The 11,879-nt window shown below is 37.4% G+C and overlaps 2 protein-coding genes across 4 annotated transcripts; both read right to left on the bottom strand.

The window, feature by feature from the left end:
• Positions 1-366: 366 nt before the first annotated feature.
• On the bottom strand, positions 367-3,381 carry LOC113729074 (serine carboxypeptidase-like 27). Its single transcript, XM_027253403.2, has 9 exons — positions 2,932-3,381; positions 2,485-2,577; positions 2,303-2,395; positions 2,101-2,186; positions 1,746-2,006; positions 1,430-1,557; positions 1,148-1,243; positions 865-970; positions 367-769 (listed from the first exon to the last, which is right to left on the bottom strand). The coding sequence occupies exons 1-9, from the start codon at positions 3,323-3,325 to the stop codon at positions 614-616; spliced, it is 1,413 nt and encodes a 470-aa protein (XP_027109204.2). The 5' UTR covers positions 3,326-3,381; the 3' UTR covers positions 367-613.
• Positions 3,382-5,103: 1,722 nt separating this feature from the next.
• LOC140003983 (protein ABA AND ROS SENSITIVE 1-like) lies at positions 5,104-10,968 on the bottom strand. Of its 3 annotated transcripts, none has more exons than XM_072074245.1 (9): positions 10,789-10,968; positions 10,430-10,530; positions 9,940-10,039; positions 8,687-8,903; positions 7,392-7,662; positions 6,296-6,371; positions 6,143-6,189; positions 5,722-5,924; positions 5,104-5,559 (listed from the first exon to the last, which is right to left on the bottom strand). In XM_072074245.1, the coding sequence occupies exons 2-8, from the start codon at positions 10,516-10,518 to the stop codon at positions 5,744-5,746; spliced, it is 981 nt and encodes a 326-aa protein (XP_071930346.1). In that variant the 5' UTR covers positions 10,519-10,530; positions 10,789-10,968; the 3' UTR covers positions 5,104-5,559; positions 5,722-5,743. The 3 variants fall into 3 exon arrangements, with proteins under 3 accessions (XP_071930346.1, XP_071930347.1, XP_071930348.1); XM_072074246.1 differs by having other exon boundaries at positions 7,392-7,650; positions 10,789-10,967; XM_072074247.1 differs by having other exon boundaries at positions 7,392-7,626; positions 10,789-10,965.
• Between the last annotated feature and the right edge of the window lie 911 nt (positions 10,969-11,879).

Below are 11,879 nucleotides of genomic sequence, written 5' to 3'. Positions count from 1 at the left end.
AAACATGGTGCGTGCTACCCAGAGATTAAAGCCACTACTATGGTTCCAGAGAAGGGAGAAAAATTAAGTGCTATTTAATAAATAGAGAAGTGGTTGAACCACAGGAAAAGCCCTTTAAGGACAAATAATTATTTCAATCGACGTCCCTCAACTTCTAATCAAGATCTTAATTAATTGATCCCTCACTCTAAAAAGTGTTTATTAAGTCCTAAAGTTTCAAAGTTGGCTTTAATTTCAGGCATCTGTCTCTGAAATACTCAATCCTCTCTTAATGATCATTTAGTTGAATTTAATTTCGTGATAAACTATATAATAAGGATGGCTGATAAAAGCTAGGATTGGCAGTACAATTTTTGCCGGTGGATTGGCAATAGCTATTGTCACTAGTTAAACCTTTGCGAGTAAATCAATTTTTACAACTAAATAAGGATCAATACAAATAGCTGGAGTACAGCTAATTGACATTAAAAATAACCCACACAAAGGATGGAAATAACAAATTACAAAAAGCTCAAATCATTACCCAAGTATGAACAGTGAAACAATCCCATATGTATGTATAGAGCTCTGAAATTGCTCGATCGGGAACTTGCTTCCTAATCCTTTTGGGCACTCAATGTTTACTTGGTGATGAAGGCAGATTTTTGTTTTTCAAGAAATGGTGAAAAAGAGTCAAAGCAAGCCTAGGGCGGCCCAATGGAACTTCATGCCCAGCTCCTCTCACCGTCACATATGTCAAACCTTCATGTACTTGGCTCCAACCACCAACCTATATTATAGGCAGATAATTTGCGTAAAATATCCAAATGAAACATAATTTCAAAGACTAAATGGTTCTATATGCACTTATATAATGTCGCTAACCTTTTGCTTGTCATACCACGCATACCAATCAGTAATGTTCTTGAGGTTTAGAGCTTTCAAGGAATAGCGGGTAGCTGTGAGCGGCAAAACAGCATCTGTGTCTCCGCTGTTTAATCAATTTCCAGATTCACTAACCATCAAATTTTTGTGGGGGTTTTTTTTTTTTTTTGGGTTCACTATAAAATAATCATAAGTCAAAAACTTTTGGATCCATTTTAAGGTAGGATTAACCAAGTCAATCGAAGGAAGAAGATCAAACATGCAGTCTAATTTATTTACTTACCTAAAGACCCATAGTCGGTGGCCTGCTGCTATAAGTTCTTTGAAAATGGGGAGCATAGATTTCGGGGAATCAGTCCAGCTGCTCCTTATGACTTCACTGCAATGCAAGAGGCTGAGACGTCACATTGGTCTCTACCAGTTCTTTATTTATTTGTTTTTGCGAAGTTTGATGTGTTTTGAGGTAAAACAGGTTATTTATGCGACAGCTTAAGCTTTTCAACATTTATTTTTTGTTTCATTTTTTATTTTCTCAACTTCCTCTTTAGGTTAATTGTAGTCCAACCTGCAAGTCATCCAAGGATGAGGAAGTTGAGTAATGTTCGCATGCAGAGCCTTTTGTACATCCGGATTATTCATGTACACTTTCGTATACTTCACGATGCACTGATCATTCCCTCTGAATTTCCAGGGCTGTATATTCAACAGATGAGGTCCACTTCAGAGCATGTTCAATGTCAAGATCAACAAAATGCGAATGGATACGAATACAAAAGAGATTGTTCAAAGGCATCTAAAGAGATTGTTAGAATATGTTGTAGACTTTCCCAGGATAAAATTAATGAGTGGTCTGGTCTTAGGTGAGGATGCCAAAGACTCACCAGGGGCATATTTAAGTTATTGATGAGGGTTCCGAAGTCGTTGCAAGGATTATCATAAATGGCATAGGGATTGATGTCTCCAAACTCCGAATAAGCATTTTCAAGGGCTCGGTAACACTGGATCCTTGGGAACAAAAACGAGTCATATGGGCAGGATTTGTTTAGTGCCTCATAAGTTGAATCCGAGATCAATCCATGATTCCACCAGAACTCAAATGTTCCTATGTTGTCATAGTAATCATCAATCAGCGGATTCCCTAGCTGCAAAATTTGAGTGGAATAAAGATTAAAACTGACTTCAGTTACATAAATGTTGTAAGGGATTTTTTTTTCTCCAAATTGTGTTAAATCCTACCAGAAATCCTCTAAAGTTTATGATGGGATTCTTGAGACCCTTGTTGTGTCGGACTATGACCTGAGATAGCTCAGGAATGTAGTGACCTGAAAACCAAGGCAGTTGGTCAGATGAAAGGCGTTGAGAAGTGGATCGACTTAATTATGAAGAGGGGAGTCAAAGGCTAGATCAGCAAGGGGGAAGGGGTGATGGAGTATCAAACCTGCATAACTTTCTCCAGCAATGTAAAATGGCCTGTTTTTATATTGAGGGAACCTTTCGTACCATCTTTTCAGAAAGTTATAAGCATCTTTAGCTGCAATTTTAAACCACTATGTCAGTGACCAAGGAAAAAAAAAAAAAACCAATGCCGTACGAATGACCAAACAACCCATGCCCACACACCTGTTCTGTTATCTCCAGTCACCATATCAAATGAAGTATTCGAATAAGAGAATCCAACACCAGCAGGAGAATCCAGGAATAGTAAGTTGGCCACTGCATCAAATGTAAATTTTAGGCATGCTGTCTTTGTTTGCCATATCTCCATTATTCTGTGTCTGATTCCTTCTACTACTGTTTGATTAATGACTCATGACAAACGCACCAGAAATAACTAAGTTCTGCCCAACTAATCTAAACCTTACTACAAGGGACAAAGCAAGAGAAAAAATTAAATTAGAATAACGTGAGAGTTCAACCTGACAAGTGCTCTAGCTATTACAGTCAGTTGATGTACGTTCTACCATGATGTGAGCTGTGGAAGCACTTTTAACTTTTTGTTTCGGTATGATAAATATGTGATTCACTTATGAATGTAAGGCAATTGTAATCATATCCATTGACCGTTACCTTTATTCCAAGCATATGGACTCAGACCGAGTGTCTTGCCATCAGGACTGACCCGAAAAGGGCCAACCTCCTCCGATGCGCCATAAGCAATGGATGAGCAGCCAGGTCCACCATTGAGCCACAAAACAAGTGGCTTTGTCTCAGGCTTCTCACTAGCTGGAGATTCAATCAACCAGTAGAATAAAGCCCTGCCAGCAATCTTATCAACTGTTACATAGCCTGAGTATTGAGAGAAAGTAATGTTTGCCGGTTGACCAGGCAACCTGATGATCCTATCACTCTCTTGGTGCCTGCCTTGTTTTGCATTGGCGACAAATATTGGTGAAGCCAAATGCAGGGTAACAAAGCACAAAACATACGGAACGAGGGAGCCATTTGATGAGCTCTTACTCATTTTCGTTGAATACTTCCAAGCCTTCAGGCTTAGCTTTTCTCAAGTATTTGTGGAGTTTGGAGTTTCATATCTGAAGGGTAATATGGTGATCATTCATTGCTATTAAAGAGTGAAAACTAAGAAACATTAACAAATAACGACGAGTCAATAAGGGACTAGGATGCCTTGCCTGGTGTGAATTTGAGCTGTATACCAACTGGTTTTGCATTGATTAATCATGTTGCATGTTAGCCTGGCGTGTTCAGCAAAAATACTTCACTAATCAAGTCATTAATTACTTCATTGTAGCTTTTGGACGGCAGACGTGCGAGGTTTTGGCATATTTTGTGCACTCGTTTGTTCTAGCTATGGACGTGTTTACTATGGGAAATTAAGTAGGAGAAGAATCAAAAGTCAATATGCGGATCCGCTTGAAATCTTTTACCGTGTTTCATAGAACACTTGTTTTTGTGGCTTGCCTGAAGTATACTAACTCATTCTACCATAGCCTTGCAGCAAATATATGAAATGAAATGAAATGGGGGATTTCATACACGTCCTTTGACCTCTACAACTTAGCAACTAAACGAGAAATGCATCTTATTTGTCAGCAATTATTTTCTTTTTTCATCTCTTGTGCTAATTTGGCTTCGAGGTTCAAAATAGAACACAAAGAGCAAGTTTACTGTAAAAGTTATGATCTGAACGACTAAGTTGGACATCATTGATTCACCTGTAAACAGACGCATATAATTTTGCTCATAGGAGTTTTTTTTTTGCTTGGAGACTAACACCTATTGTGCCTTCATTGGAAACAGAACTGGCCCTGTATTCCAATAAATGTGTCAAGATTTCTTTTTCCCGTGTTTCGGTTGGCAGTTGGCTTCTAACATAAACCTCGGCTTCCATTGTGGACCTCTATGGAGATTTGCACATATTAAGGTGAAATTGAGCTGTACTGTGTCAAGATCCGCAAGCCTCTTCGACATTTGACTCTTTGATGGCATTGATGGCGCCATCAATTCTCCTTCAAGGACCACCTGCTTAGCCGTTTAACACGAGTGACCCTAATACGACTGAAAACGTTAAAAGAGTACTCCTTTCTGCTTCTGGAGCAGTGATGCTTGGAACAGACCCTAATAGGTATCCGGTCCAAGCTATTGAAACTCCTCTTGAAAGTAAATAAAACAAAAGGCAAATGCTTATGTAGGTAAATGAACCTCATTTCATACTCCAACATGGTTCAAAACCGCGGTCATGGTCGTGGTCCGAACAACGGTTTCTGCATATCGGTTGTAATTTCGACGAGACGTAAATTTTTGAAACATTTAATATTCTAAAAATTATAAAAAATTATGATAAACAAAAATAATAAAAAATTAGTAAAAATAATAAAAATTTGAGTTGACTCGAAATGATTTGGCCATTTCTATCCGTTTCGAAGACGTCTCAACCGAATTCACGGCGACCCATTATCGCAGAGTCATCTCGTCCCTGTATCGGAACGAAAAATACCGATCCAGTAATGACTCGGCCGAGTCTTTGAACCATGTACTCCAACGCTAGAATAAAGTTCAACGTGGTCTGCGACATTCGCGTTTATTTTGTTGGACATCTCAGTTGAATCTATTATCAGGGGGAACAAATCACGGCCAAACTTACAAATTAAGTACATTGTGATTCTACTGAGACGGTTAGATACATTCTCAAAGCCGAGATTAACAAGGAAATAGAATTCATGGAACATGAGTGGTATGGATAAAGGTCCACTATGCAGGTTGCAGTTTAGTTTTTCCTGGTTTCGATGAAACGAGTAAACTGGGCAATTTAATACCTATAGTCAATAAGCACTTTGCAAAGATGTCTTCGCATCATTCCAGCATCATACAGAATTCCAATTACAATATCTGCATTTCCAACCAATCACAGCTCTAAGCTCCAAAAACTATATCCATCTCACCATACGTAATTGCTGCAATTATAAAACAACTGCGCTCTCAGCATGGCATCTAAATGATCTATAAGGCTCGCACAAGTTAAACTCTGTGGCACTTGGTGAAAACCTGCAATTTCGGCCTTTAAATTTGTTAATGCTAGCCTACTAGCATTTTCTCAAGGTTGGATTCCAGCTGATCAGAAAGCCACCTAAACTTTTGCCTGGGAATAGTGGAGCTTATCTAATATGAGATGATTCTCACTCGGTCATCTCACTTATCCGAACTTCACGAAATCGTAAAATGATCAGAACCTTTGATCTGCAAGTGAAGATACCAAATTCAGCATTCTTGACCAACAACTTTTGAAGGAACATTTTATCCAAAACATGTTAAAGAAAGAAAGATCATGATAAATATGTGTGCATGTGTCTGTCTAGTTGTGTGTGTGTGTGTGTGTGAGAGAGAGAGAGAGAGAGTTACCTTCCAAACAAAATTTCCGAGCTTACAAATGCTTTGCTCGCCAATCGACTGTTAAATTCTCATCACTGTCATCATCACTTGATGACTCCTCGTTGATAGATTTCTTGCCCAAATCTTGAATACCATTACCATCCACAGAAGACCTAGCAGCTTTAAGCTCCATTTTCTTCCTCCTCAACATCTTCACTCTCTCTCTATAGGTCCTGAAAACACGGAAATACAATATCCAAGATTATTCCAAAATACAATGATAGAGTAGGAATTTGAATGAAAACACAAACTTTCTGGAGTCCAGTATATATTCACTTCAAAACAATTTAAATTCTCAAGAATTATATTTAAACTGGTCACCAGACTACATCAAGATGAAGCATAAGATGTTTCCAACTGGTTTATTCCTTTCTAGCTAATAAAAGCTTACCTTTGCTCCACAGTTTCAGCCTCTTCTATCATTTCAGCAGCATCAATCTGCAGATCAAAAAGAGAATGATAAGCTTATGGCAGGCATGCAAGGCAGCAAATGTACATGAATGATAGAATTCATCATTTAATTGTAAACTGAAAGCTAGATGACCTCTTCTTCTTCCAAACGATTATCGATTTCTTGCAAGTCTTCCTGAATCAACTTTTCAAATTCCTTGTACTCATCCCTGTCCAGAATTTGTCCATCAAGCCAATATCATTGAAACAGAGATAAAAGAGAGGGTTTGGAGGAGAAAGAATCACAACAACGGTAAATTAAGTCAGTGCATCAGCAAAACCAAAAGCCACCTACCTTGTAATAAACCCAAAGGCACCAGGACGTTCTCATTATTAGAGTAAATTAGCCAATAACCAGAACAAAAGTAAAACATGAAATATAATTCTCAAGTTTCTCCAAAATGTTGCATGACTTTCAAGCCCCAACTGGGCTTATCTGGTAATTGGGTTTGTGCAGTTTTACTGCAGAATAAAATTGGATCAATTTCTGCCCATACAAGAAACCATAATTTACACCCATACTAATCAGCCAATAAACATGGCCAGGAAACCCAACAATCCAATCAGTACATCACAGAACAATTCCAAGATGGAAAGTGGCAGCTGGTTTTCAATAAACATGGCCAGGAAAAGCTTTAAACAGCAACCATACTAGTTTTCCAATTTCCATAATCACCAGGCAAGCAAATCCATATTTAGTCATCAAGATTAAATACGACCAGCAAAATGGTAAAAGCACACAGTTTCTCAAGATGAAAGGACAAACAATGAGCTACATCTAAATGCCATGACACTCAAAAACCTAAACTTCAATTCATAATTCTACTTAATTCATCTAAATGCAAACAAGAAAGCTAACATGACAAACATCAAAACTTGCAAAATTTAGTTAACCACCTTTCACACTAGCGAAAGCAAAATGGCACCTAGCATTTCTAAAAAGTATTCTTCCTTCAGCAGCTAATAAATATTTTCACTACCTAACTTTTAGAAAGAAACATAGCGTCCAAAAATGAGGCTCATGATGACATAAGATACCAGGACAGCAGGGAAAACATCACACCACTTCAATGAATACTCAAATGCCTCTCTTTTCTAGTGAATTACACGATAACTATTTCACCGTCAACTAACTTTAAAAACAAAGTTATATAAAGGATCAAGACACATAAGTAAACAACAATACTTACTTGACATCCAGTTTAACAGGTGTAATGCCACGTGCACGAAGGTCTGCATCTTTGTCATCAAAAAAACCCTCAGGAAGAGCTCCTTTGACTTGCTTAGATTCAGGGACAGCAGTCTTTTTGGATGTCAGGCCTTTTTCTTTGGAAAACTGAATGTCAACACTTGTATCAGCAATTCTATTCTTAGCAAAGCCATCCAATTTACTGTTTGAGGCAAAGGGATCTACCGCTTGAGTTTCTGCAACCACAGGAGCATTCCAACCTAAGTCAGAATCTCCCATCATAGCGGACACCACTCATTAATGGCATCAACAATATGCTTTAGAAAACTCATGAAAATGTCCAGTAAACCACCCCCCGCATTGTCACTATATATGCACTAAGTAGAAGCTATAAAATTTTATCCAAAAGGTTTGTCGTGCAGATAAATTGCATCCTCATCTAGTTCTGTGTGATTTCTGAGAGACATGATATAACAAAGTGTTCCTTTCTGAGCTTCTTCTGTGCCTATTGTGAGAGACTATATGAATAGGAGAATTCAAGAGAATCGGATCACACCTTGCATAGAAAAGACACTGAAGTTTTTCGTGGCAAAATGGCATCAATTTGAAAGTAAATTTTCAATTACACTTGCAAATGAGGTACTCTATTGCATACAATTAGCACTTGCACCTCCAATGCACAGAAAAAATCACAAAAGCACATTGTCTTTCAAAATTCAATCCATTTTAAGGCACTCAGAATCATGTTATAGATACCAAAATCATCATGTCCATGAATGTAGAACCCAATTTACCTGTCCTCCAAAACAAATTTCTCAATAACACCACAAAGAAGAAGAAACAACAAATGCCCTCCATCTAGAGGCACAAACTGTTAAGAAGAAAATTCAATCCAACTAGTTTTCTCCTTTTGAGTGAGAAAAGAGAGATCTACATTAATGATAAGCATTAAAAGAAAATGGAAAAATCCAAATAGATGAGGAAATCCCATTGAAAAAGTTTACCAGGAGTTCAAGCCAAAAAAAAGACAGCACCAACCCAAAGCTTAAAGGTTAATCAGTTGCACAGTTGAATGCATTCAAAAGTATTACATTATACTTGCATGAGAGTTCACATATGTCTTATTAGAAGTTTTAGGGGAAAAATGGCACCTTGCCTCATGCACTCCTTTTCATTGAAACTTCTACATTGAAAAGCTAAACTTGGAGGCAACTTCATCTAACAAAAATCATAAAGATTTGATATGGAAAGAATTTTATGAAAATTAAACCCCTTTCTCCAATATCAGAACCTTACCCTTCTTTTGCCTCTTTCCCTCATGATTGTCAAAAAAATCAGAAGGAAGCACAGAGGATGGTCGAGGTTTAGGTAATCCACTGGAAGGTTCAGGCTTATGATTATGTAAATCATCCCGCTGTTCAGTTTTTGGCCTCGCCATATCCTTAGAAGGATCAGGCTTTGCACCATTAGCTCGATTTACTGCAGCAGCACTAGCCTTGAGATTGTTAATTGCCTGAATCAGACACATCAATATAATACACAAGCTATGGTAAGTGCGGACACCATTAACTTGATTATGTGTAACAAAGAGAGGATAAAAAGTAAAACGGATTCACAAGAACAGAGCAACAGGTGTGAAAACCAAAGCACCCGTAGAAGCAGATCTCAAGGCTACTATAACTATAATCTTTAATGTAATTATTAACCAGCCATTCTGGGATTTGTAATCAGAAAACCTACTGTTGGAAATGGTGTAAGTGCACAAAACTAACATCCCCAAGTATTTGGGATTGATGAAATGATCAGTAATATATGACAATTGCAAAAGACTGGTTCTTGGTTGAATGTCAAATTTTGTAACTAAAGCATACAACTCAAAGTAGAAGAAAAGACACCACACTACCAGATTAAGTTCCTGTAGAAGCATTTTATGTTAGAATGAACAGAAAACTATGGCTCTTTACAATGGTGTGACTATGAGATGGTACCAAGTAAATGGTGTGGACTTCCAAATAGGGGTGCAAACGAATCGAGCCGCTCGCGAGCCGCTCGCGAGCGGCTCGATTCGAGCTCGAGCTGCTCGAGCCAGAGTCGAGCTCGAGCTCGAGCTCAAAACATTAAGCTCATTAGCTCGCGAGCCGGCTCGCGAGCTCGAGTATATATATATATATATTTTTTTTTATTTTTATTTTTAATAGTAAAATTACATAAATATCCTTAATATTTTATTATTTATTAAGAAAAAATATTATTTTATTAATTTTTTAAAAAATAAAATAATTATTTTTTATTTTTTTCGAGCTCGAACTCGAGCTCGAGCTCGGCTCGAATCGAGTCGAGCTCGAGCTCGAGCTTGAAAATTACCAGCTCGTCGAGCTCGAGCTCGAGTTCGAGTTCGATGAAATTAAGTTAAGGCTCGACTCGATAAGGCCAAAGCTCGACTCGGCTCGGCTCGTTTGCACCCCTACTTCCAAAGCATGCCAGGTACATAAAGCTAAATTGTACACTGGTTACTAGCATCCAAGTTCATGGCTAACAGTGACTCTTACTTCATGATGTTTACGAGAAGCTTGATGAGCAGGCCAAAGAGACTCAGATTTCAAAACAACATCACAAACTTTACATACTGGTTGATCATGTTCGTTGTACCTGCAAAAGAGAACCGATTAGACCAAAATTGAAGTTAGAGAGTTCATTAACCATTATTTGCTTCAAGTATCTCATTCTTCACTATGCCATAAAACGAGTTTGAATCAGTAGAGATCCCAAGTTCTCAATTACACCCTCCCCGTTTTCCTCACACCTAGCCCAATAAACCACGAATTCACCATACTCAGGCAATCATTGTTATGAAATTAGCTCAAACTAAAAGGCTTTCAAAGAACTCCATACATTATTCCCTGCTATTTTTGTTTCATTATTTTACATCTAGTCTACCATATTTAGCAAGTTTAAGTGTTAGTTATCACATTCAAAGCAAAGATTTTGACATCAGTTAATCAAAATCTCAGTTCAAAGGGCATTAAAGATTAGAATTACCTAACAAGGGGAGAATCAATACGCTTCTCTTTCTTCTGCGCATTTAATTTCGCCCTATACAGCGCTTTCTTCTTTGCTTGTGCATCCATTGCAACACCAATCTGCAAAAAAGTTGCATATATTAACCTATAAAATCAAAACCCTTATTGCGCACAGGCAGCTCAACAAATTAAGATGACTAGAAAATCACTTCTACGTAAAGGAAGAAACAATTGAGTTTATCCAACAGATAGAAGAGCAAAAAGCTTACAATAATTAAACACTAGATTTATGTATGATAAATATATGAAAGTTTGTGATTGCTGGTGCCCTAATTGCATGAAACAGTGAAGGAATATTAATTGGTTGAAACAAATTACCCGAAATTGGCAGTTTTAAGACTAGGTGCCTCAATTGATTGGCTTGTCTTTCTTTGTTCTTCGATCAATTATCAGAACCTATTCATCCACTTCCTATTGAATTGAGCTACGTTACAGCCGTTGTTTCAAATGGGGAAGCTTTATAAAGGTTGAAGAACTACTTTTGGGTTTCCGCCTTTAGTACGAGGCTTTTCAAAGCGTGAAATATGAGTTGAGTGTAGGCACGCCTTTAACGGGGGAGGTTTTTTTTTTTTTTTTTTTTAAACGGTGAGGTTCACGGATGCGTTTGTTCACAACTCAGAAGGTTAATAAATTCTTTTTGGATTTTCTTTTCTATTATTCTGCCAATATGTTTTGCTAATTTAGTTTTTTATATTTTTTTTATCCATCCATCGCTCCCCACACCCTTCTTACCCATTTGAACCATGAATCTAACAGTGAGGAGTTTTATAAAAACTCTCCCCTGACTATTGAACCAACCCCAGTAGATAGGATTGAAAGATGAACCAAAATACTTGATACTCGATTTAATTTTGGCTTGATAAGAGTTTTTTCAACTTTGGTTTAGCAACTAATCAAGGTTCAACTTTGGTTTAGCAACCATTCAAGGTAAGATTGAACAATGTTCGATGACATTTGAATTCAATAAAAAGTTTGTTTAAACTCGGTTCAACAAATAAACAAGTCAAATTTGAACAAAATTTCAAACTCGTTAAAATAAACAAACAAATTTAAACATTAAGGTGTTCGATTTCATTAGGTTCGTTTATACCACTACCAATGAGTGGATCCCTAAAATGCTATATATATTATTTTCATAAAAAGTTTTTCAGTTTGACCTTCAGTCCAAACACAACAATCATTTTTTCCTCTTCAACTAACGAGGATCAAAGACAAATTTGAAGAGTAAAAACAATGCATTATAATTGACAAATTAGCGGAATATATAGCATTAACGTCAATGAAATATAACGAACCAAGCAAATTAGTGGGATTATGAGTGCTTAGGGACACGTTTATTTGCCATAAGCATGAACCACGACACGTATAGCTTTTGGTTTAAAGTGTTAGTAATTACTAACACGTCATGC

This window comes from Coffea arabica, chromosome 2c (assembly GCF_036785885.1).
Source record: "Coffea arabica cultivar ET-39 chromosome 2c, Coffea Arabica ET-39 HiFi, whole genome shotgun sequence".
Lineage (NCBI taxonomy): Eukaryota > Viridiplantae > Streptophyta > Magnoliopsida > Gentianales > Rubiaceae > Coffea > Coffea arabica.
The sequence above is the reverse complement of the archived record's forward strand: the minus strand, read 5'-3'. Positions and strand labels throughout refer to the sequence as shown.

Bases quoted from the DNA above. Each gene is read 5' to 3' on its own strand.
- LOC140003983 (XM_072074245.1), bottom strand. From the start codon at position 10,518: ATGGATGCACAAGCAAAGAAGAAAGCGCTGTATAGGGCGAAATTAAAT. The intron at 10,040-10,429 runs GTAATTCTAATC...TCTCTTTTGCAG, and splicing joins ATTGATTCTCCCCTTGTTAG to GTACAACGAACATGATCAAC. The intron at 5,925-6,142 runs GTAAGCTTTTAT...CCGTGTTTTCAG, and splicing joins GCTGAAACTGTGGAGCAAAG to GACCTATAGAGAGAGAGTGA.
- LOC113729074 (XM_027253403.2), bottom strand. From the start codon at position 3,325: ATGAGTAAGAGCTCATCAAATGGCTCCCTCGTTCCGTATGTTTTGTGC. The intron at 2,578-2,931 runs GTAACGGTCAAT...CATTTGATGCAG, and splicing joins TCCATATGCTTGGAATAAAG to TGGCCAACTTACTATTCCTG. The intron at 770-864 runs GTTAGCGACATT...CCTATAATATAG, and splicing joins CGTGGTATGACAAGCAAAAG to GTTGGTGGTTGGAGCCAAGT.